The sequence below is a fragment of the Rhinoderma darwinii genome, chromosome 10 (genome assembly GCF_050947455.1).
Source record: "Rhinoderma darwinii isolate aRhiDar2 chromosome 10, aRhiDar2.hap1, whole genome shotgun sequence".
Classification (NCBI taxonomy): Eukaryota; Metazoa; Chordata; class Amphibia; order Anura; family Rhinodermatidae; genus Rhinoderma; species Rhinoderma darwinii.
In genome coordinates, this window is record NC_134696.1 from 61,294,405 (window position 1) to 61,321,128 (window position 26,724).

At 42.1% G+C, this 26,724-nt stretch overlaps 1 protein-coding gene across 1 annotated transcript in view; it reads left to right on the forward strand.

Moving 5' to 3' along the window:
- Positions 1-893: 893 nt before the first annotated feature.
- The window catches only part of FAM83E (family with sequence similarity 83 member E), a 135,280-nt gene continuing 109,449 nt past the window's right edge, over positions 894-26,724 (forward strand). Inside the window, exons 1-2 of the mRNA XM_075839977.1 lie at positions 894-1,511; positions 15,505-16,077. Coding sequence (XP_075696092.1) covers positions 15,628-16,077 — 450 coding nt within the window. The 5' untranslated portion in view covers positions 894-1,511; positions 15,505-15,627. The remainder of the gene's footprint in view (positions 1,512-15,504; positions 16,078-26,724) is intronic.

Here is a 26,724-nt window from a genome sequence, read left to right on the forward strand (position 1 = left end):
TAAATATATTCATATTGATAGTTTGTATTGACTTTTTTAATGATGTCTGTGATGGTCGGGATGTTACATGTTTTCCATCTGAACGCTACAGCTGATGTGGCAGATATTACTATTGCACAGTGAACACCGTAAAAATGAAACCCAAAAAACAGTGGAGGAATTGCTGCTTTTTTCCCATTCCACCCACCAATGAATTTTTTTCCCATTTCCCAGTACATTATATGGTACAATAAATGATGCTATGAAAAACTACATCTTGGCCAACAAAAATCAAGCCCACATATGGCTTTATCGATGAAAAAATATAAAAGTTATGGATTTTGGAAGGTGGGGAGGAAAGAACAAAAACAAAAAAAACTGAAAAATGGCTGTGGGAGGAAGGGGTTAAGGGTACAGTATGCAGAAATCAAAGTGTTTAGCGGTAAAAACTAATAGCAACTTTCTACACCCATCCTGATTCTTCCTCTTCGCAACGATCACAAGGCTTGCAGAGTTTAGAGAGAGCTGCGGAAAAACATGTCTTGGACGTCAACGTATTTCTTTGCTGGGTAAACAAAAGTTACAGGAATATACATCATACTGATCATGAAAACAAAGAGAACGTCTATCTGGCAATAACGTAACACATTAAATATGTGTTATCACAATCTCTGCTCAGAAGTGACAATAAGAGTTAAACTATCCCATTGTGTTTTCTGTGTATGTTAATTGTAGTCTGTCGCCAGGTGTTCCACGGTCGTGTACTCACAATAACCCACATTGTTATGTATAATCTGATATGAAATTCGGAATGCAGAATGAATTGCTGTCTGCTCTGTAATACTTGTTATAGAAACGTAGGCCAGACGATTATTATAGAAATAGCCTGCAGAACAGAAAACCATGAGCTGATATATGAAACTGGGAACCTATTTACATGCAGCATGTAAAAGTAAACACTACAAATTATTCTCCCGATCAGCTAAACTACATCGGTTAGACCCTGGGTAATGTCGGTCGTGTTACTCTTCTGTTGGTCTATCATCTTTATCTTGCAAATGAGTCAAATGATCTGCTCAAGGTGTAAATGCTTCCTGGTTGCTACAGGTAGGCTACATGAGCTGCTGGTGTGTCTCCTGTGTCTGGCGTTATGACAGGAAGAACAAAGGCAGGGAGAGAGCAGGTGGAGAGCAACAAGGTACAGAAAGTCAGTTGCTTTCAGCTATGCTGACACCTTACCCGCAGTCGCTCACAGATAAACCCATCTGAGGAGCCAGTGAAACGATCTCGTGGTTCTGGGTTCAAGTTTTCATCAGGTATTGAGTCTGACGAATATTATTCTGCTATTAATGTTCATATCAATTAGTAAAAACTTGAAAGAACAACCAACCGGCCTCACATTAAACCAAGAGGAAAGAGATGGCAAAAGTACCGTAGGAGAACAAAAGTAACTTTACAGATTTTCACCTGGTGACTGAACACAGAATAACTTGTGGATTACTGGTAAAATAATGAAATATGCGTTTGTCCAGGTAATATTTTTTTATTATTATTATTAATAATATTTATTGTTGTTGTTGTAATAATTTGTATATTGTGTTAAAGTGCAGCTCTTGGTTGGAGTTACTTGGCATAAAATATTTGGTAATTGTAGAAAAATTTATTGTCTAATGACAGAATTATTTATAGTTCTGTAGTTTTAAAATGTGACCCAGACTATAGACTGTCAGGTCTGATGCGGGGAAGTGGAACGCAGGGAAGCCCTGACTACATTGCGGCAATCCTATTAGTTTTAATGAATTAGGGAATAGCTGTCTATGAAATTCCCCATTTCTGTGAAGAACACAAACCAGAAAACTGGATTAGCATCTCCCATTCCCAGAAGTTGCGAGAGTCACCTACCTGCTCACCACCCTATGCAAGTATCTTTTGTTGTTGTACGACTGGTCAGTGGATCTACCTCTTATGAGGGGAAACTCGTCAGGACATAAGTTGTAGGGTGTACGTAGGTCAGAGGCATTATTTAATACTCCTGGGTCCCTGGGAAAAATATGTAATGGGGTCCCCTAACCATTTTGTCTCATTTATAGTACTGCTATCCTCTTTTGTGCCAGGGGTGCCAAGTGCCCCCTCAGGTATAAAGGCCTGGGTGAAACTGCAACCGCTCCACCCCCTTTAGGTACACGCCTGTTAGGGGTACATAAGGTTAGGTTCCTGTGCAGAGCCGTTTTTGTCATCTCAAGTGCTTCACTTTTCTAGGGCATCACCATGGCTAATAATGGACAGTGGTGTTATTGTGCTGTTGGCCAAGACTAAGGGTCCTATTACACGGCCCGACATGAGACAGCTCGTTGATCGGTGCTTGTTTCCTCCTTTCACACGGAACAATGATTGTATATTTATGGGGACGAGCGCTTGTTCCTCTGATCACTCGTCCCCATTAATTTTCATCATGTCGGCTGCACATCTTCCTGACTACACAAGGAGATGTGCTGCCGACAACGATGATATTTAATTCAGCATAAAAGAGCAGATCAGTCAATGAACGAGCGTTTGGCTCGTTCATTGGCTGATTGTTGCCCTGATTACACAGGGCAATGATCGTGTACAAGAATTCATATGATCAATCGCTTGCCCGATCATTGACCCGTGTAATAGGGCCTTAAGAGGCTAATGTAATTATCTGTGTATTACCTTATGCTGCTTTGCAGTACATCATTGTATGGTGTGTAAGTGCTTTTGTATGCTTTGCTCTGGTTGATGACCCTGTGACTGTTAGGGTATGTTCACATGCAGTGAGCAAAAACGTCTGAAAATACGGAGCTGTTTTCAAGCGAAAACAGCTCCTGATTTTCAGACGTTTTTGTAGCAACTCGCGTTTTTCGCAGCATTTTTTACGGCCGCTTTTGGAGCTGTTTTTCAATGGAGTCAATGAAAAACGCCTCCAGAGACGTCCCTAGAAGTGTCCTGCACTTCTTTTGACGAGCCGTCATTTTACGCACCGTATTTTGACAGCGACGCATAAAATAAAGGCTCGTGGGAACAGAACATCGTAATTCCCATTGAAAGCAATGGGCAGATATTTGTAGGCGTATTAGGGGCGTTTTTTCAGGCGTAATTCGAGGCATAAAACGCCCCAATTACGCCTGAAAACACTGCGTGTGATCATACCCTTATACATTATCCTGTGTCCCCTTTTTCATATCTGGATTAATAATGTTAGATCCTGGAACTTATCTAATTTTTAATGTGTTTATAATAAATGCTAAATTTTAATATACAGCTATTTTTTTAGTGATAGATAATGTGTACCTTACTACATTTTATCTGAATAATTACAAGTAATCTGTTTTATCAAATGTTTAATAAGATTTGCGACTACAAATTGTTTATTATCACTGTTTTAAAGCTGCCCATAGATATCATTAACAATCCAAATGACTGAAAATTATTATGTCTATGATATTAAAAGTGGTTCAGATGGAAATCACTTATGGTTCAGTGTTCTAACTCCATCCGTCCTATCCCAATCATACTGTAACTTTACCGTACTTTTTTTCCATTGTATTATAATCTTGAAAATAAAAAATGTACAAAAATAAAAATGTTCTAGGTTGTTAGTGTTAAATTTTATAATTTTCCAAGCAACATATATGTGGGAAATGGAAAAGATTATATTTGAGATTTTTTTTCCATATTGTGGGAAATATCTATTTGTGTTTATACCTTTTTTTGTTGGGTCAAGTACAGTGGCCCTTCATTTTCTGTATTCAGAATCTTCCATTTATTAGTATGGAACAGTGTGTGCATGCACATTACAGGGATATGGTGCTTAGAAGAGTGTGGCAGCCCCTTGGATGTAACAATGGGGCCACAAGGTACAATCCTCCACCTATGACATCATCAGATATGTCTCAGTGACGTCACAAGATGTTTTTAATTTCCTTCAAGAATTGGGAGCATGTTGTGTGCTCTACTATTTTATCTATATGCTGTTATCCACAAATCTCTGTAATATAAGATAAGGGAGATTTATCAAATGTAGTGTAAGGGAACAGCGGGGTATTTGCCCATAGCAACTAATCAGTTTCAACTCTCATTTGTTAAAGGCCATTTGGAAAATGGAAGCAGGAACTCGCTTGGTTGCCATTTCCAACTACTAAACTTTTCCCTTGCTTTACACTTGCTCTGATAAGTCACCCTCAATAAGCGAATGTTTATATAGTAATAAAAGACATCTGTCATAGTTTCATAGTCACTGTAGTCAATAATTATCACTGCTTGTTTGCTATCCACCCTTCACGTCTACATGTTAAAGGATAAATAAAGGCAAGTAGGCATCCCTTACCCTTACATGCTGTTGGTAAAACAGCCAGCTAAAGGTCCCCCGAAAATTATTATATAGTAAGAAAATGTGGAATGTTGCAATATTTGAATTCCCCCTGTTGATCTTTTACGGATTATTCAGACGAGAGTATTTCACCTCCATGTGCTGTCTGTGTGTCCAACGGACTGCACACAGACCCATTATAGTTAAAGGGGCTGTACACATGTACGATTTTAGCAGCATTGACAGCATTCATCAGTTTTGCATCCTAGATTCGCCCATTCAAGAAAATGGGTTTGCAAAAACAACAAACAGTACACGGACTCCAACCGCGTGCAGTCCGTTTTTGATGGATCCGTTGCTTAGAGACGTTGAAAAGACAAAAATTTGAACCAGGAAGTAGAAGTAGTAGAAGTTTGCAGGTGAGAAAATCAGATGACACACGGAAATAAAAAAAAAACCAGATACATGGAACACAGACAGGCGCAACACAGAAATTAACACAAAAGTTAAAAGGTTTGTTGTTTGCGGACGCAAAACAGACTCACTCGTCTAAATAAGCCATTAACTTGCTCTTCAGTTCATTTTTAATTTCCTGTTGCAACATGATCTTATTATGTGTTTATATTTAGTATTTCTTGTGTATATTTTTGCATCATTGTAAGGCCTCCATTACACAGGGTGTTTGTATGGCATTTTATACTGCATGAAAAAAAACGCATGTAAAATCGCCAGATTTTTTTAAATGTAACGCGTTTTAATGACCTATTAAACGTTGTTGTAGATGTTTTTGAAATCCTATAACGAAGCCTATGAGAAAAATGGCAGAAAAAAATGCCATAGCCAGAATATGTTGTGTTTTTAAAAAATCGCCCCTCACCACAAAAACACCACAAACCAAAACACTTTCTATGTTGCCTTTTTTACCCCTCCCCGCCTCGGCCACTTTTGGACTTCCTGACAAAACCCCATTTTTCGGAATCTGACGTGTCATTCTATGTGGTAATCATTTCGGAATGCTTTCACCTATCCAAGCGATTCTGAGATTGTTTTCTCGTGACAAATTGGAGTTTATCTCAGGGTAAAATGTGGTCGAAAAATTCATTGCTTATTTGTAAAAAAAAAAAACACCAACCAATTAACATTTCCCATACGTCTACTTTATGTTGCCATTATTTTTTGAACATCTTTTTATTTTTCTAGGATGTTACAAGGCTAATAACTTTAGCAGCAATTTCTCAAATTTTCAAGAAAATTTCAAAAGCCTATTTTTATAGAGTCCAGTTCAGTACTAAAGTGTCTTTGAGGGGCCTATATTTTGGGAAACCACCATAAATCACCCCATTTTAAAAACTACACCCCTCAAAGTATTCAAAACAGAATTTAGAAAGTTTCTTAATCCTTTATGCGTTTCACAGGAATTAAAGCAAAGTGCAGGTGAAATTTACAAATTTCAGTTTTCTTGTTGTTGCAGAAATTACACTATACATTTTAATACATTTTCTTCTGTAACACAGCAAGTATTTCCCAGATTCTGCAGCTTTTAGAAATATCCCACATGTGGCCCTAGTGTGCTAATAGACCGAAACACAGGCCACAGAAATGAAAGCGCACCTAGTGGATTTTGGGGCCTTCTTTTTATTAGAATATAGTCTAGGCACCATGTCAGGTTAGAAGAGATCTTGTTATGCCAAAACAAAGGAAACACTTCAAAAAAAGACAGCATTTTGGAAACTACACCACACAAGGAATTCATCTAGGGGTGTAGTGAGCATTTTAACCCCACAGGTGTTTCACAGATTTTATTAGAATTAGGCAGTCAAAATGACAAATGTCAAGATGTAGTTTTAGCTCAATATTGTTCATTTTCTCAACAAACTAAGGAGAAAAAGCACTCCAACATTTGTAAAGAAACTTCTTCAGAGTAGGGAAATACCCCATATGTGGTCATGAACTGCAGTCTGGATATACGGCAGGGCTAAGAAAGGAAGGAGCAACATTTGGCTTTTGGAGAGCAGATTTTGCTGGATTGATTCATGGGCGCCATGATGCATTAACGGAGCCCCTGAGGCACCAGTTCAGTGAAAACCCCTGAAAAGTGACTCCATTTGGTAAACTACATCCCTTGAGTTTAGGGGTATAGTGAGCATTTTGACCGTACAGGTTTTTGCTGAATTTATTAGAATTGGAACATGAGAAAAAAAAAGAAAAATATACACTACCGTTCAAAAGTTTAGGGTCACTTAGAAATTTCCATATTTTTGAAAGAAAAGCACAGTTTTTTTCAATGAAGATAACATTAAATTAATCAGAAATACACTCTATACATTGTTAGGCCTCATTTACACGAGCGTATTATACGCGCGTGCGACGCGCGTGCTTTTCACGCGTGTCGTACGCACCTATAATAGTCTATGGGGCTGTTTAGACGATGCGTGAATTTTGCGCTGCGTGAGTGCGTTGCGTAAAACTCACGACATGTTCTATATTCTTGCGTTTTTCACGCAACACGCACCCATTGACTTCAATGGGTGCGTGAAAACAACGCATGCCACACGGACGGTCCTGCGTTGCATGCGCGAAAATCACGCAAGAGCTGTCAAACTCCTGAATGTAAACAGAAAAGCACCACGTGCTTTTCTGTTTACAAACATCCAAACGGAGTGTCAAATTCGAGATGAGCGCACCGAACTTCACCGGGTTCGGCCAAACTCGTTTTGACCGAAACCGGTAAAAAATGTTCGGGTACGCGACGTCAGGAGACAGTCACTGTCCACGGTGCTGAAAGCGTTAAACTGGTTCAGCACCATGGACAGTGACTTCCGCTCCGAAAATCCATGAACCTGTAAAAAAAAAAAGACGTTCTGACTTACCGATAACTCCGGTCCGACCTCCCGGGATGACAGTTTAGTCCAAGTGACAGCTGCAGCCAATCACAGGCCAAGCACAGGCTGCAGCCAATCACAGGCTGCAGCGGTCTCATGGACTGCAGCGTCATCCTGGGAGGTGGGGCCGGATGACAAGAGAGGGACGCGTCACCAAGGCAACGGCCGGGAGACCGGACTGGAGGAAGCAGGCAGTTCATGGTAAGTTTGAACGTCTTTTTTTATTCACAGGTTGGTGTATATTGTGTTCGGCATTCACTGTCGAGGGTGCTGAAAGAGTTACTGCCGATCAGTTAGCTCTTTCAGCACCTTGGACAGTGACGGGCGTCGACTAGCCTCATCTCTATGATGGCGGCTGCGTGAAAATCACGCAGCCGCGCATCATACACGGATGACACACGGAGCTGCCAAGTGCCTTTTGCGCGCGCAAAACGCAGCGTTTTTTGCGCGCGCAAAACGCACACGCTCGTGTAAATGAGGCCTTAATGTGCTAAATGACTATTCTAGCTGCAAACATCTGTTTTGTAATGCAATATCTACATAGGTGTATAGAGGCCCATTTCCAGCAACCATCACTCCAGTGTTCTTATGGTACATTGTGTTTGCTAACTGTGTTAGAAGGCTAATGGATGATTAGAAAACACTTGAAAACCCTTGTGCAATTATGTTAGCACCGCTGTAAACAGTTTTGCTGTTTAGAGGAGCTATAAAACTGACCTTCCTTTGAGCTAGTTGAGAATCTGGAGCATTACATTTGTGGGTTCGATTAAACTCTCAAAATGGCTAGAAAAACAGAGCTTTCATGTGAAACTCGACAGTCTATTCTTGTTCTTAGAAATGAAGGCTATTCCATGCGAGAAATTGCCAAGAAACTGAAGCTTTCCTACAACGGTGTGTACTACTCCCTTCAGAGGACAGCACAAACAGGCTCTAACCAGAGTAGAAAGGGAAGTGGGAGGCCCCGCTGCACAACTGAGCAACAAGACAAGTACATTAGAGTCTCTAGTTTGAGAAATAGACGCCTCACGGGTCCTCAACTGGCAGCTTCATTAAATAGTACCCGCAAAACGCCAGTGTCAACGTCTACAGTGAAGAGGCGACTCTGGGATGATGGCCTTCAGGGCAGAGTGGTAAAGAAAAAGCCATATCTGAGACTGGCTAATAAAAGGAAAAGATTAATATGGGCAAAAGCACACAGACATTGGACAGAGGAATATTGGAAAAAAGTGTTATGGACAGATGAATCGAAGTTTGAGGTGTTTAAACCACACAGAAGAACATCTGTGAGACGCAGAACAACTAAAAAGATGCCGGAAGAGTGCCTGACGCCATCTGTCAAGCATGGTGGAGGTAATGTGATGGTCTGGGGTTGCTTTGGTGCTGGTAAAGTTGGAGATTTGTACAAGGTAAAAGTGATTTTGAATAAGGAAGGCTATCACTCCATTTTGCAACGCCATGCCATACCCTGTGGACAGCGCTTGATTGGAGCCAATTTCATCCTATAACAGGACAATGACCCAAAGCACACCTCCAAATTATGCAAGAACTATTTAGGGAAGAAGCAGGCAGCTGGTATTCTATCTGTAATGGAGTGGCCAGCGCAGTCACCAGATCTCAACCCCATAGATCTGTTGTGGGAGCAGCTTGACCGTATGGTACGCAAGAAGTGCCCATCAAGCCAATCCAACTTGTGAGAGGGCCTTCTTGAAGCATGGGGTGAAATTTCTCCCGATTACCTCAGCAAATTAACAGCTAGAATGCCAAAGGTCTGCAATGCTGTAATTGCTGCAAATGGAGCATTGTTTGACGAAAGCAAAGTTTAAAGGAGAAAATTGTTATTTGAAATAAAAATCATTATTTCTAACCTTGTCAATGTCTTGACTATATTTTCTAGTCATTTTGCAACTCATTTGATAAATATAAGTGTGAGTTTTCATGGAAAACACAAAATTGTCTGGGTGACCCCAAACTTTTGAATGGTAGTGTATATTTTTTCTAATAAGATGTAGTTCTAGCATAAAATTTATCATTTTCACAAGGACTATAGGAGAAAACTACCCCAATGTTTGCAAAGAATTTTCTCCCAAGTAGAGCAATACCTCATACGTGATCGCAAACACGCCGTCCGGTGGCAATGCCGACCTGCTCTCTTCTGAGCACATCTGCTGGGGTTAAACGACACAAACGGCACAATGACGCTTGCATCGTTGAAAGGCACTGATTGACAGGGCAAGTCATTCTGCCCTGCCTATCTGCGCTTTTCATAGATGCAAGCGGCGCAATGACCGAACTTACCCAGGCCATTGATCTCTTATCCCTAGGAGGGGATGCCGGCGTCTAGTTTTTCAGTGGCACCACCGCCCCCTCAGAGAGGCAGCAGGCCGCTGTCATGGACGGTGCAGCTCTGGTGCCGCCCCACCTTCCCTCTTAGTTGCGCCCCGCCTGCCCCCCCTAGCTACGCCCCTGTAGATAGTGTTTTATTTCAGTATCTGATTTATTATATACGGGAAGTGTATAGGGAGGAGTTGGAGTAAAACTCTGGAAAGTACTGGGCAACACATAGCACCGATCTATGAACTTCACCCTGCGCATTACGTATAGATAAAATCGCCGGGGGGCTCGAGTGATCCCTAGCAAGTACTGGGACCAATTTAGCTGACTGATTACCCAATTCAAAACACCTCTGCTTCTGAAAATAACATCTATGTTTCACTTTGACTGCCAATAACTGTGTATATGATCGCTGCAAGGTGCGCCAAGATGACATATTGGATTCTGTAGGGTCAGAGATGTAATGCACCTCTGCTCTACCCACTGATTCACAGAGATCCTCCTCAGCAGCACTAGTTTTTTTTTTTTAACAATCCCAAGTGGCAGGGGATAATGTCAAATCATGGTTAGAGGTAAAAAAAAAAGTGACAATTGATCATACATTCTATCTTGTTCAGGGAATTGTGAGATCCAGAAAGGATGTATGCGCCATGGTGGGCGTGAGATAGGAGAGGCTACACAAAGTGATAGTAGGTTGGGGGAATGATCGGAGATACCCCTGGGAAGTAGTTGAATATCAGAGAGGCGTAGCATTGCCTGAGGGGAGAGGAAGGCATTATCAATTCTAGATAGCAAAGCGTGGGTAGGCAAGTAGCACGTGTAACACCTGTTAGAGCGAATCAAATAGTGCCATGCATCAACCCAGCCAGGCCTCTCGATCCACTGGCTCAGGTGGGTACAACCCCCCCTGTAAAATTGGAGCCGGAGAGCCAGAGAGGCGGTCTAGGAAGGGGTTCATGAGTAAATTTAAATCTTCAGCGCGCACAACTATATAATCAGGATGATTTAAAGAGAAATGGAAAGCCTGTTTCAAGATACCACTATCCAAAGGAGGTGAACATAAGTAAAAGTTTACAGTTATCAATGGTGCATGCTAGAATATAAAGCGACCCTCAGGATCAGCCCTCACATCCTCCACTGCAAACCTCAAACTCCTGCGTACTGGAACGGATACTCCCCTGGAAAATCTTGAGTGGGATGTATGGTGCATCCAGCCTACCCATCTGTGTTTAAGGCCATAAAATGCATTTCTAGAAGGCAAACTATATCAGGGTTGTAATTCTGAATAAAGGAAAATACCAGATTTCTCTTGAGCGGGTCATTCATACCCCTAACGTTCCATATTAAACATTTTAACATCACATTAGCCATCGACTGAGAGGTGTAAGGACTAAGCAGGATAGTATACTAAGGTGGATCCCTCACGCCACACACATAAGTATATAAGATAGGAAAGCAGAAGCTGTCAAAAATGCAAATATAAAACAGAACAAGTTACACCACATATTAACCCTAGAAATGTGCCAGACGGACACAAAACTGTAGATGGTAGTAAAACGAATGTCAAATAATAAGGCCCAGAGAGAACAAGGCCAACATATTCCATTCCTGTTTCCCACCCCTCAAAGTCCCCCAAAGTCCCTTACCCTCCCCACCTACACTATACCGCAACATAGTAGACTTGGATCCCGAACAAGCAAAAAATGGGTTACATTAACTAGCAGCCATGGAGCTGTAGTCCGGCTGTCATCTGTAGGTAATGGCCCTCCACGGAGATCTGGATACATGTTGACAACAGTTAGTTTGCCAGGTAAGTAGCCAGAGAGAATGGTGAGGGACTACTTCAGCGTGCAGAAAAATGGAAGGCAGATTAACTCTTTATTCTGGTCTCTGCGTCTTGGAGAGCGCTGGAGTCCCTCCAGCCAGTTCGAAGCATCTACAGAATTCTCAAAGAATTGGACCTGGTTCTCTCATGCGACCTGAAGCCTGGCAGGGAAAGTCATTGAGTAGGATATCCGCTTTGCACGGATGCATTTCTTTACAGCAATGAATGTAGCTCTTTTCTTTCAGAGGTTGACTAAGAAGTGTGGAAAGAAGGAGACCCCCGGCTCCATCAACCATAATAGGGCCTTTCTGGTAATGGTGGAGTTCCAGGAGGTAGTGGTCTCGTGGGGACCTGATGAACCCGCTCGACCACAAAGGCAGATGACATAGCCATTTCACCAAATATTTCCTGAAACCATGTTTCAGCTAATGTTTCAGGGCGCTGACACTCCACTTGTTCAAGTAGCCCAATTATCCTTACATTATTGAGGTGCAGTTGGTTCTCCAAGTTGACAGCTTTGGATTTCTGGTGCCATGTTTGGTAGACTGGCGTGCAATCTGCTCTGGGGCCAGTGACAACTGGCATGGTCCGATTTGAACCATTTTTGCCGGTGGAAATGAGGGTCAAGGCTGGTAGGTACTTCAAACATAACGAGCAGAGTAAAATAGTGGATAGGCGGCTACAAGATACTGGTTAGGAGTTTAGACAACTGGAGCTCAGCCAAGGTGCGTGTGCTCACATCTCCAGTTAGGCCACGCCCCTCAGGCTTCTACTTTTTATGAGTTATATTAAGTTCTATGGGCACGTCGAGAACCTTTGTTTCAGCGACGGTGGGGGTCTCGGCACCCGGACACCCACCGATCCAAACTTTTCATATATCTCTATGACATATCAAAAGTGGTATTAAGGGATACCCCATATTAAGGGATTGTACAGGATTAGAAAAACATAGCTTCTTTCTTACAAAAATATTACCACACCGGTTATGTGTGGTATTGCAGCTCATCTCATTCACATTAGTGGTGCCAAGCTGCAATACCTGACACAACCCATGAATAGATGTGGCGCTGTTTCTGAAAGAAAGCAGCCATGTTTTTCTAATCCTGGAAAAGCCCTTTAAGATGGCTAATGTTTTAGGCTATTGACTTTGGCTGGAATGAGAGACAATCCTTATATCTAGAGATGCAGTTTAAACCTTCAAATTATTTACTAAGGAAGACAGGTGCACAATATACACACATACAATAAAGAAGCATACTGCAGGCACCAGGAAATGCAGATTACATTTATTGCAATATTTCAAATATTTTTTACCTAGATCCACCTGTTATCCATCACGAAGTTCATAACTTAGATGTGATCCATTAAAGGTGGATCCTATATGTCAGAGACACGCAGGACTGACGGATTCAGGTCTTAGCGATCACTCATAATAGTAGTCTACTAGTTACAATTATTATCTGTGATCTTTGTATAGGCAAATCAAGGAAAATACAAATAATGTTATCCCTGCTGTCCCTGCTGATCTAGAAGGGGAAACATTTTAGTAGCTGAAAAAAGCCCTTATGCAGTAATGTGTCTTCATCATGCAAAATGTATGTTATCCCAATCCCATAAAAACTATTAACCCCTTAAAGACCAGGCCAATTTGAGTTTTTCCATTTCTGTTTTTCCCTCCCTGCCTTCCAAAAGTCGTAACTTTTTTATTTCTTCGTCGACATAGCCATATTAGGGCTTGTTTTTTGTGGGACAAGATGTAGTTTTTCATGGCACTATTTATTTTACTGCATAATGTAATGGGAAGCTGAGAAAAAAACTATTTGTGGGGTGAAATAAGCAAAAAACAGTGATTACGCCATATTTTGGGGAGTTTTGTTTTTACGGCGTCCATCAGGCTGTAAAAACGACATATTCACTTTATTCCACAGGTTGATATGATTACAGTGATACTACATTTATATGTTTTGTTTTATGTTTTACCACTTTTAAAGAAATCAAACTATTTGCTAAAAAAAAAAATGTTTTGTGACGCCATCAGTTTAGTGCATATGCGACTTTCTGATCACTTTTTATTCCATTTTTTTTGGAGAACTAAGGCGACCAAAAATCATCAATTTGAATGTTTTATATCTATTTTTTATTTACGGCCTTCACCAAGCGGGTTAAACAACACTATATTGTTATAGATCAGACTTTTACGCACGCGGCGATACCATTTATGTTAACTTTTTTTTTTTTACGTTGCTTTAGGAAAATTATGGGAAAAGGTTTATTTTTTTTGAACTTTTAATATTTTTATTTTTTTTGGAACATTATAAAAAACTTTAACTGTTTTTTACTAGTCCCCCTAGAGGACTTGAACCAGTGATTGATAATGTATTGCAGTATATCGTGATCTTGACAGTCTTCTTTGAGCCAGGGCTTCAAAGGTATACAAAGATGGCAGACCTGGGGCCTGCATTAGGCCCCCAGGCTGCCATGACAACTGTCATCACCGGCCTATCCCGTCACGGGGGGTTGCACGATGGCTTGTTTCAGGGGGCGCCCCCCCTGATTCTAACAATTTAAATGCTGCTGTCGTGATTGACCACGGCATGTAAGGTGTTAAACGGGCGGAATTAAAGTGATCCTTAATTCTGCCCGTTGCAGTGAGATGTCGGCTGTATAACACAGCCGTCACCTTCTGAGTATGGTGCGAGCTCAGTCCGTGAGCCCGCTCCATACTTCCCCTTAACGACGGTCACATAATAGTATGAGACATGTCGTTAAGGGGTTAATAGCCCCCAATTTTTGCAAGGGTGCTGGACTGCAAAGAGGGGACCACATAGAATCACGGTCTTCACATTGAAAGTCCTTCTGCCTATCTGGCTGATTGTAAGGCCCAGATTGATTATGTCACCAGACAAATTTATGTAGGTGGTCTGCCAATATTTAGGCCCTCCATGCTACAGAGTTTCTATGTGGATAAGCGAATAGAAAATCCCCAGCGGATTTTAATACCAACCACGTGAATGAGACTTTAACAAATTGTTAAAATTTTCCACAAGAAAATCAGAGCATGCTCGTGTGGAAGAGCTTTTTATCTCACTTTAGTGCTCAGTGGTGTTTGTTTCCAAGCGCAGCATGCTCTGGATATGGCATTTTTTTCTGGTCTCTTTTCCTATAGGCTTCTCTATACGATTTCAAAACGAAAAGAAAAACGCATGGACAAAATGACAATAAAGAAAAAACTCCATCAAACGCAATAACGGTAGGAACACACTAGGCGGAAACACTGCAGATTTTCCACAACGGAATTCATGGCAGCAAATCCGCAGCATAGTACAGTAGCCAGCCACACACAGTGGAAAATATCCGCTGAAAAAAACGTTCATAAATTGACCTATGGTCCGGGTTTTGAAGCCGCAGCATGTCAATTTATGCTACGGAATTGCTGCTCTTCTGTTGCAGGTTTTCTACATTGAATTCAATGGGGAGGTAAAACCCGCAACAAAGAGCTATGAATTGCGAATTTGGAGCGGAAAGGCTGTGATTTCGGTGCAAAAATCGCAAAGAAAAACAAGGTATTTTTAATTTGAAATTAATTTTAAAAAAAGCACATACTTACACCCCTGCTGTAGTCATAGCGATGTGATCCTCTCTTCTGGGCACAGCCCAGCCTCCTGGGATTACGCTTCATCCTATGTGACTGCTGCAGCCTATCAAAGCGTATCCAGGAGGCCGGGCTATGCTGAGTAGAGAGAGACGCGTCGCCATGACTACGGCCAGGTAAGTATAAACTTTTTTTTTTATTGCTGCAGGATTTCTGCAGTGGACATACCGCCTGAAATACCGCACCACAATTTGGTGCAGTTTTTCGGGCGGAATTCCCTGCGGCTACCTGGGTGGATACGCTGTGTAGTTTTACGCAGTGTTTCCGTCTAGTGTTTTCCTACGCTAAAAAAAGCTTGTTAAATTTTAATTATGCTAGCATTTGAAAATGTGTTTTATCATGCATTTAACGTGTGAAGTTACTAAGAGTTGAATAATATGGAATTGCTTGTAACATAGTTCCCTAATATATTAATTAAATATCTATGAAGGTGAAACTTCACTTTAACCAGTTCTCATATTAGATATACAACCATGGTAATTTTGATTTTTGTTTTTCTTTCCAGAATTTTCCTAGCATTCAATGCCCTACAATTAGAAGACTTTCACAGGATTGTGTGACACAAAAACTCTGAATACATGTTTTATATATTATTAATTACTTGCTAAAAAGACTCTTAGGTTTTAAAATGGCCAACTCTCAGGTGAAATGTTTGGAAGATGATCTAGAGTTTGTAGATATTTCTGAAGCAAGTCCACAATTTTATTATTCGGAAAAACAACGAACTGCCTTGGAAACTCTTTTATCTTCTGGAGAAGCTAATTTCCACAATTACCTTAAAAATGAAGGAGTGCGACCGTTTTTATCCAGGGAAGAAGTTATTTCTTTAGAAAGCTCTGCAGTGGATTCTCAACTAGGAAAACTAGAATATGAGGAAGAATCAGAACTGGATGAAGATTTAAGTGTAAGTTACTGGCCTGCAAAATCAGATGTACCAACACCCATGCTGGACCTTGGATGGCCAGAGGGAGACACATGGAAAGGAATTACACGAGCAGAAGTTTACACACATCCTCCTACTAATAATGCTCCTCACATTAAAGTGGTGGTTCGGAGAACAATACAAAATGCAACAAAGGTATGTGACTAGAGTTTATCAGAATGTGTTGCCCTCTGGGTCTTCAGACTTCTCAAAGTTTATTCATGATTTCTGTGATTGTATCAATTCATTTTGCTGTCGATTGTCTTCTTACATTCTTCCTTACAACATTTACCCTGTAGTGTTGCCTTAGGGTAAATACATGGCCGCCCGCACTTTCTTGCAGCAATTACAGCGAGGAGGTTTAACAGCTAGGTCTACAACAATCGGTTAATCAGGGGGACAACCCCTTTAATTTTTCATGATCATCCTCACTCACAGATATAAACAATTGTAGCTGATATAGGTATAGATAAAGATGTGTCATTTCAAAGCATTGAGGTTGTAAAGTTAATTTCTTCATTTTTAGACACACAGCTCCTCATTTTCTTTACTTCATTGTAACGTGTGTATTATGTAATTATGTTCTGCCTCCTGAGTTCTTTCTCAGTATACACTAGTGACTAGATGAATTACTTATATGAACAAACCATTACAGATATTAACTAAAATAAGTATAGACGTTGTCCAAAGGCTGATCTGTGTTAAACAATTGTTATGGAGTATTGGATATTCTTGGTCGCTGCTTGGGTGTAGTTGCCATATTTTAAAAGACAGTCAGACAGATAGTCAGAAATACGCATGTGCCACTATTTTTGTGCCTTATATCAATATTGCCTTGTTTCACCTATTCATAGAGCTATGATGAGATCTATCTGCATTTTGTCATTGTAATGAATGTCATGGTCATCCATAATGATAATCAAACCAGATCAACTACGATTAACTAGTCTTTTATTACTCCACCTTTCATAATCACTAGCTTGGCAAGCTTAAAGGGGTATTCCCAAACTCATGAATTATCACCTTTCCACAGAATAGGTGATAATTTTCGGAGTGCTGGGAGTGCCCACCCCTGGGACCCCCCACTAACTGTGAGAACGGAGATCCTGAAGCCCTGTGGATAGATGATAATTTGTGAATTCAGGAATACCACTTAAACAATTATAGATAAAAATCTCAAAATAAAAGATAGTTCTCAACAGGTTTATTAATACAGTCTACTTGTAGCCACTTACAAAGGAAACAGAAGTGAGCTTGCCAATTTGCCAGGGCACTCAACCAGTTCTTCTCAAATCTTATTACCCAACTGTGTCACAAATTTGCATACATTTATATATAATTTTGTAATTTGAACCTCTTGTTGAAGGTCAGGATCAGCTACACTGTGGCCAGCTTGTTAACACACATTTTAGTGACCCTTTAGACAGTGAGATTTATTGCTGAGAGATACTATGATACATTTCTTTAGTTATGGTGTATTAACAAATCAATTTATAAAATCAAACTTGTGAAGTAAAATGCTTGTTTCAAGTTTTAATTCTTCTTCATAGTAACCTTGTGATTAAAATGACTGTAAAAGTCAACACCTCAGAAACAGAAATGTGCTCAAAGTTGTCGCACTTCGACCATAACTGTGAAAAGGACTATAGTTCTTCCATTTCTTCCATCCTGTCCTGTGCAGTGCGCCATGATCTGGATATTGCTTCTTTTAGGCTTTGTTGACATCTGCGTCGGGACTCCGTTCATGGGTTCTGTCTGAGCTATCCGTCAGGGGAACCCATGAACGGAATCCAAACTGAAACAAACGGAAACCATAGGTTTCCGTTTGCATCACCATTGATATCAATGGTGACGAATCTGGTGCAAATGGTTTTGTTTAAGGGTTCTGTCGTTTTGACGGAATCAATATCGTAGGCAAAATGATGGAACCCTTAAACAACAGTGACAAACGGAAACCATTTGCACCGGATCCGTCACCATTGATATCAATTTTTGCCCGGAATTCCCTGTGATGCACAGGAAGGATTCGCTGTGTGCTTTTACATACCTAGGGGTATGTCCACATGACCTATTTTCAGCCGTTTTTTCGGGCCGTAAACGTCCCAAAAAACGGCTGAAAAATTGGAAGAAGTGCATGTCACTCCTTGAGCCGTTTTTGGAGTCATTTTTCATCGACTCAATAGAAAAAAAGCTCCAAAAATGGCCGTAAAAAAACGCTGCGAAAAACGCTAGTTTGATTAAAAAATGGCTGAAAATCAGGAGCTGTTTTCCCTTGAAAACAGCTACGTATTTTTAGCCATTTTTTGTTAAGCGTGTGAACATACCCTAAGGCCTAATTCACACGAGCGTGTTCGGTCCGTTATATATGGTCCGTGTGTCGGCCGCATTTCCCGGACCGAACACACTGCAGGAAGCCGAGCTCCTAGCATCATAGTTCTCTACGACGCTAGGTGTCCCTGCCTCTCTGTGGACCTACTGTCCCGTACTAAAATCATGATTACAGTGCGGGACAGTTTTCACGCATCGAGGCAGTGACACCTAGCGTCATAGATAACTATGATGCTAGGAGCCCGCCTCCCTGCATTGTGTTCGTTCCGGGAAATGCGGGCGACATACGGACCGTATATCACGGACCGAACACGCTAGTGTGAATTAGGCCTAAGAAGGCCATATGAAACACAAGTCCTAATAAATCTCCCCCAAAATACTTAGCTTTGTCCTGGCACTAATAAACAAAATCAGTTCCTCACTACGTGGATGAAATATCAAGAGAACAGCACAGCCTGATTATATAGCACACCTTGCCTGGAGCGCCTCATCAATAAATTCATTTGTTTTATGAAAAGGATAGAGGAGGGGAAAAGCAGTCTGTGCTAAAAGATAACTTTTATTAGGGTGCTTTTACATGAGACAATTTTGGCCACGCAGTAACAAAACGCATAAAAAAAATTAATTGTAATTTTACCATGAGTTTTCGCCTCCGTGGTTTTCGTCTGTGCAGTTTTTACAGGTGAAACGGTAAAATAAATGTTTCACTTGTAAAAATCGCACAGCGGAAAACCGCTGGGAGTTTTCACTGAGATTTTTTTACCGTGGTTCCAAACATGTCTCATGTAAATGCACCCTAAGTCCGGGTTCCCAAGTTACCGATACGCTGCATAAAAACCACGCAGCGTATCCGACCTGGAACCCGCAGTACATTCCGTCCGAAAAACCGCACCACATATGCATTTTTTCATACAGAATTTCCGCCTCATAAAGCAGCGGTAAAAAGCGCTCATGCTTACATAGGTAGTTGTTATGGCGACGCATCCCTCCATCGCAGTCCGGTCCGGCCTCCCTGCATGACGCTACAGCCCATGTGAATGCTGCAGCCCGTGATTAGCTGCAATGGTCACATGGGGTGCAACGTCATCCCAGGAGGCCGGACTGCAGGAAGTTCTGCGTTCTGGGTAAATATGATTTTTTTGATTTTTTTTACGTGGTTGAGATTACGACGCAAAAGTCGCAACACCGGGCTTTCTGTTGCGGGTTTTGCATCCCCTTTGAATTCAATGGGGAAAGCCCGTATCAGAAAATCAACAAAAACGCAGCATAAATTGACATGCTGCGGAATTAAATTCCACACCGCAGGTCAATTTATTATCGTTCATGCTGCGTTTTTTTCCACAACGTGGGCATGAGATTTTCTGAATCTCATCCACTTTGCTGCTACTGTAAATGCTGCGGAATTTCAGCACATAGAATTCCGTTGCAGAAATTCTGCAGAGTTTACGCTACATGGGAACCCGGCCTAAGGCCTCCTTTACATATAGTTTTTTTTCTGACCTTTCATGGTCAGTTCACATGCAGCGTAAATACTGAGGATTTTCCGCAACTGATTTCGTTGCGGAAAATCCGCAGCGTAATACAGTGGATTAGATATGATCAAATCTCATTCACGTGCTGTGTAAGCGATGAGCGGAAAAAACGCTCAGAAATTGACTTGTGGTGCGTTTTTTTAATCCGCAGCATGTCACTTGTATTTACCATAATCGCAGATTTTTTTGTTGTGGGTTTTCTCCATTGAATTCAATGGGAAGGTAAAACCCGCAACGAATAGCAGATGTTGGGACTTTTGCGGTGGAAAAGCTGCGACTCCGCTGCAAAAATTGCAACTCAGAAAAAAAAAGTATTTTTATTATACTTCTTAGAATTCTGTGCTCCTTCGTCCAGGCCGGCCTCCTGGGATGACGTTTCATGCCATGTGACCGTTGCAGCCAATTACCTGCGGCGACTAGGGCGGATACGCTGTGTGCTTTTAAGCAGCGTATACCGCCCTGTGTGAACATAGTCCTAAACTGCATGAAAAAATGCACGTTAAAAAACTATTTTGTAAAATGTAAGCACTTTTTAGGCTGGCTTACTACGTAGCATAAATGCCAAAATGGAAAAACCGCTGCGGAAAATATAAAATCTGCAGCGTATTCTGGGGTATCTACTGTTGCGTTTTACTAGCACAAAATGCTGCATAAACGCAGGGTAGGTGCGGATTTTGTCTGCGATTTTTCCGCAGCGGCTTTACCTGCAGATTTAGTGTTAAACATTGGTTGGAGCAAAGTATATGTGCACCTGCGGATTTCCAGCGGTTTTTACTGTTTCCACTGCGTAAACGCTGTAAAAACAAAAGCAACATAAATCTGTTGCGGAAATTCTGCTCCCCATCGAAGCCTCTGGGCCAAACATGCAGCATCTCTGCACAGAACACGCAGTATAAATTGACATGCGGCGGAATTGAAAAACGTACCGCAGGACACTTTCTGCACCATTTTTGTGCGTTTTTTTTCCGTAGCGTGGGAATCTCATTTACTTTGCTGCTACTGTAAATGCTACAGAATTTCCGTATAGAATTCTGTTGCTGAAATTCTGCATCGTTTACGCTACATGGGAACCCTTATGTGTTTTTAGCAGCGTATTTTATTTAGATTCATATCGTACATGCTTTTTCTCTGGTATTTTTGAAGTCCTATAAAGATGCCTATGGGGATAAATCTCCTGACGCAGATGTGAAGACTTAATCACTGAAAAATCTTGCGGATTTGACACATTTTCACAAATATACCTCATGTCGTGTTAAAATAAACAAGTATATGGGGCAATTTATCAACCAGTATCCTGGTGTAGAAAAGCCACATAAAGGGCCAAAAGTATTTTTGTTTACTTTAGTAAACAGATTGTGTGGCTGCCTAAAATGGATGGGGTCACATCAGCCCCACAAATTTATTGTAATTTACGAAAAGTGGCGTAAATTACAGCTCAAATCTACGCCAGCACCTAACTGGCCAGGGTTCCAGCTTGTTGAGCGTAGTAATTTCGAGGGCAATGTCCGGCCCCATTCCTTGTCCTCCCCGATCGAACTACCTTTTCCCGCTTCTCCATCCCCATTGGATAATTAAAAATAAAAGTATACTCATCTCACTGCTCCTCTTCTTCACTCTCTCTCCTCCGTGTTCCCTCAAGCTCCCTCAATGGCCCCAAGGTGCTCTTTCATTTCTAAGGCCTGTGTTTGTGTCAAGTTTCACACTAGGACCACATATGGGATATTTCTAAAAACAACAGAATCAGGGAAATAAATATAGGGTCAGGTTTCCCTGTTAACACCTGCTGTGTTACCGAAAAAAATGCATTATAATAAAAAAATCGCACTTTGCTTTCATTCCAGTAAAATACCTAAAGGCTCAACAAAAATACAGCCCCATACAGCATAATGCCCCCATAGCATAATGCAACCCATAGCTGCCCCCACAGTATAATGCCCCATAGCTGCCTCATAGTATAATGCTCCCCATAGCTGCCCCCACAGTATAATTCCACCCATAGCTGCCTCCACCGTATAATGCTCCACACAGTATAATGCCCCCACCAAACAGTATAATGCCCCATAGATGCCCCCACAGTATAATGCCACCCATAGCTGCCCCCACCCAGTGGCGGATTAAGTAGATCATGGGCCCTGGGCTGTTACCCAAACTTGGGCCCCCCTTCCTCACCGCCGCCCTGCCGCGCCGTAACTATTTTTAACACTACCTTTTTGGGCACGCATTAACAGTGTTACGATTTCCCTTGTCACAGCGCGGTGTCCCTACATACTGACAGGATCACACTGTGCAGGGACACAACCTCCTGATAAGGGGAATTGTCTATCAGTCCTGGACTGCAGAAAGACTTTTTGTGAAATACAAGGATTTCCTATAATAAACATGTCAGGAAAGGTGACAGATTCTCTATAAATCTAGTGACTCACAGGTGACGACGTCTCAGATTCTAGTAGTTTTTTTTCTCTTTTCTTCTCCATCCGGTCCAGCACTCATGACGACTTCTGCCGGCCATGACTCATTTCTGCAGAATTTGCCACTTAGACGTCTCCTCACTTTTCCAACATTTCCACACCTATAAACGAAAATAAAGTTATCATGGTGCCACATAGTGTAGCCCTAAATATAATAGCACCAAACACTGCGCGCTTGAATATAATAATACCACACACTGTAAAACACCACATACACACAGCCCCCTGTACATAGTGCCACACACAGCCCCTGTAGATATTACACACCCCCATAGATATCGCCATACACAGCCCCCTCTATATATCACACATCCCCCTCATAGAGAGCGTTACACACAGCCCCCTATAGATAGTGCCATACAGCCCCCCTGTAGAGAGCGCCACACAGCCCTCCCCCTCTTGTAAATAGCACCAAAAAGCCCCTCCTATAAAGAACGCCACACACATACCACTGTGGATAGCACTACACAGCCCCCCCTTGTATATAGTGCCACACAGCGCTCCCCCTTGTATATAGTGCCACACAGAGCTCCCCCTTGTATATAGTGCCTCACAGCGCTCCCCCTTGTATATAGTGCCACACAGCGCTCCCCCTTGTATATAGTGCCTCACAGCGCTCCCCCTTGTATATAGTGCCACACAGCGCTCCCCCTTGTATATAGTGCCTCACAGCGCTCCCCCTTGTATATAGTGCCTCACAGCGCTCCCCCTTGTATATAGTGCCACACAGCGCTCCCCCTTGTATATAGTGCCACACAGCGCTCCCCCTTGTATATAGTGCCACACAGCGCTCACTCTTGTATATAGTGCCTCACAGCGCTCCCCCTTGTATATAGTGCCTCACAGCGCTCCCCCTTGTATATAGTGCCTCACAGCGCTCCCCCTTGTATATAGTACCTCACAGCGCTCCCCCTTGTATATAGTGCCTCACAGCGCTCCCCCTTGTATATAGTGCCACAATGTTATGTACACATTTAAAAACTTTATATTATAATTATATATATATATATATATATATATATATATATATATATATATATATATATATAGTATGTGTGTGTATCAGTGTGATTGATTGATTTTATTAAAAAATATTTTTACTTTTTGAGATACGGCTGCTTTGTATCCTGTATCCGTCAGGTCAGCAGGACTGACAGGATCAGTGACACGCAGGATCCACCTCAAATCTATCACATCTAAGATTATAATTTAGCCCAGGGCCCGTTTCACTGATCCCGTCAGTCCTGCTGACCTGACGGATACAGGATACAAAGCAGCTGTATCTCAAAAAGTGAAAATATTTTTTAATAAAACGTAATTACAAAGTTGCCCCAAACACACATTTTTATTAAAAAAAAGTAAAACCGACGTGATTTTTGCGACGTTTTTTCCGTAGACAATGCAGGTTTCGTTTTTTTAGCGTTTTTATACACACCTTTTTTGCTATTTTAGAATTTTTGGTAATAACATAGTTTTACCCTAAAATAGACCTTTTATTTGTAATCGTCATTGTCTACCGTAAATTTTAATATATTACATGTCTATATTAGGGTAATTGGGTCAGCGCTAGCGTTACAACAATGATTGGCGGGGGGGGGACGTTTTTTTTGGGGTGGGTATTTTATGTGTATTTATTATTTCATTTTTTTTTGCACTTTACTATTTTTTATTACTATGGTCTGATCCTCAAAGGTCAAAAAAGACCTTTGGGGAACTTTATATATTTTTTTTCTTTGTTTTACACCACGTTTTTCCACTGTAACTGGAGCTGCACAGCAGCCCCAGTTACAGGGGAAATCAGCCCTCTCACAGTGACGATTGTCACTAATAGGGCTGTGCTGGGTCTAGTAAGACCCAGCAACAGTCTGCCACTAACGGCACCCGGCGATCATGTGACCAGTCACCTGATCACCGGGAAGAATAGAGACAGCGCCGCTTTGCTGTCTCTATTCCTTTACACAGCGTTCATTGAGCGCTGTGCAAAAGAGATCAGAGAACACAGAAGCAGCGAAAGCTGCTCCTATCTTCTCCTCAGGGTCCCGGCAGTCACTGACAGCCGGAGACCCGACATTCAGCTGCCCGATCGCGCGGGCAGCAAGTTAAAACCCGAGCCGTAGAAAGTCTATGGCTCGGGTTTTAAGGACCCGTCCCTGACCGCTGGCTGTAAAAATACAGTGAGCGGTCGGGAACCAGTTGGGCAGGAGGACAAGCCTGTACTGACCTCAGCGCCGGTGACCGCCCGCCCGGCTCTTCTCTTGCTGCTTTGGAGTAACAGAACAGCCGTCCGTCGCTGTTCTGTTACTCAATGGCGGCGGCCCGCACTTGTCAGGGAGGCGTGTCCTACCTATTTCCCGGCCAATTCCCTGCTCCTCCTCATCTTCGGCCGTTAGCAGCGCTAGCGCGCTGAATAGATTTAGGAGATGATGTGCGTTTCGGGCTGCCATGGGCCCCCTGGGAGCCTCGGGCCCCGGGCGGCCGCCCGAAACGCCCATATGATAATCCGCCACTGCCCCCACCGTATAATGCCCCACAGTATAATGCCCCCTCATAGGTGCCCCATACAGTATAATGTCCCACATAGCTGCCCCCACAGTATAATGCCCCCATAACTGCACCCACAATATAATGCCCCCATAGTTGCCCCCACAGTATAATGCCCCCCATAGCTGCGCCCACAGTATAATGCCCCCATCGCTGTCCCCACAGTATAATGTCTCCCATACAGTATAATGCTCCCATAGCTGTCCCCACAGTATAATGCCCCCACAGTATAATGCCGCCAATACAGTATAATGCCCCCCATATAGTAAAATGCTCCTATAGCAGCCACCATATTAGCCCCCCTTCCCTACCCAGTATAATGCCCCATAGTGCCTAATACAAAAATAATAACATGATTACTTACCTATCCCCGTTCTCACGATGGGTGGTGGATCCTTCTCCTCCGGTCTGTGCTGTAAGTGACGGTACAGACAGGCGCGATGACATCAAAACATCGCGCCTGCCTGCCTAGAGCCACTCACGGCAGAGTGAATGCTGGAGCAAGAAGCGGGACCAGTGCAGTCAACATTTTTTTTAACATTGCTTTAAGGAAAAAATGGGAAAAGGTTTTTTCTTAAACTTTTAATATATATTTTTTTGGAACGTTATAAAAATCTTTAACAGTTTTTTACTTTTTTTTATTAGTCCCCCTAGGGGACTTGAAGCAGCGATCATTGGATCGCTTGCATGATATACTGCAATACTATGGTATTGAAGTATATCGTGATTCTGACAGTCTCCTTTGAAGCCCGGAAGCAGGGCTTCAAAGGAATACAAAGATGGCAGACTTGGAGGCATTTATTAGGCCCCCAGGCTGCCATAACAACCACTGTAAACAGCCGATTGTACCGCGGGGGTGGCGCGATGGCGTGTTTGATGGGCCGCCCCTTGATTTTAACAATTTAAATGCAACGGTCGCGATTGACCGCTACATATAAGGTCTTAAACGGGTGGAATCAAAGTGATCTTTGATTCCGCCCGTTGCAGTGAGGTGTCGGCTGTGTAACACAGACGTCACCCGCTGAGTATGGAGCGAGCTCAGTCCGTGAGCCTGCTCCATACTTCCCCTAAATGGCTGCCGCGTACCTGTACCTGACATGTCGTTAAGGGGTTTAGGGTATGTCCACGCGCACTATTTTCAGATGTAATTCTGGCGTTTTACTCCTCGAATTACGCCTGAAAAAATGGCTCCATTACGCCTACAAACATTGCTTGCAATGGGGTTTACGATGTTCTGTTCCCACGAGGTGTAATTTTATGCTTCACTGTCAAAAGACGCCGCGTAAAAAGATGCCCGCGTCATAGAAGTGCATGTCACTTCTTGGGACGTTTTTGGAGCCATTTTTCATTGACTCCATTGAAAAACAGCTCCAATAACATCCATAAAATACGCAGCGAAAAATGTGAGTTGTTAAAAAACGTCTGAAAACCAGGAGCTGTTTTCAGGCGAAAACAGCTCCGGAATTTCAGACGTATTTTGCTACTGCGTGTGAACATACCCTAATAGGGAAGCTTTCTACAGATTTTTACAGTTTTGTCATGCAATAGGGAGTCAATATCCATCACCTGATATAAATTTCTCACAATTTATTTGAATATTTACGTAGATCCCAGGGCCCTAGGGGACTGATCTCTGCGATTTATACATCAATTATTCAAGCCAAATTCTCAATTACAATGCTAAGGCTATGTTCACACGCAAAACAAAAAAGGCTGTAAAATACAGAGCTGTTTTCAAAGGAAGACAGCCTCTGTTTTTCAGCCATTTTTTAAGCATCAAGCATTTTTTGAGGCCTTGTTTGCAGCGTTTTTTGCTGCCGTTTTTGGAGCTGTTTTTCTATTGAGACAATGAAAAACAGCTCCAAAAACGTCTCAAGAAGTGATGTGCACTTCTTTTTTACAGGCATTTTTTTAAGCCCCATTTTGACAAACGC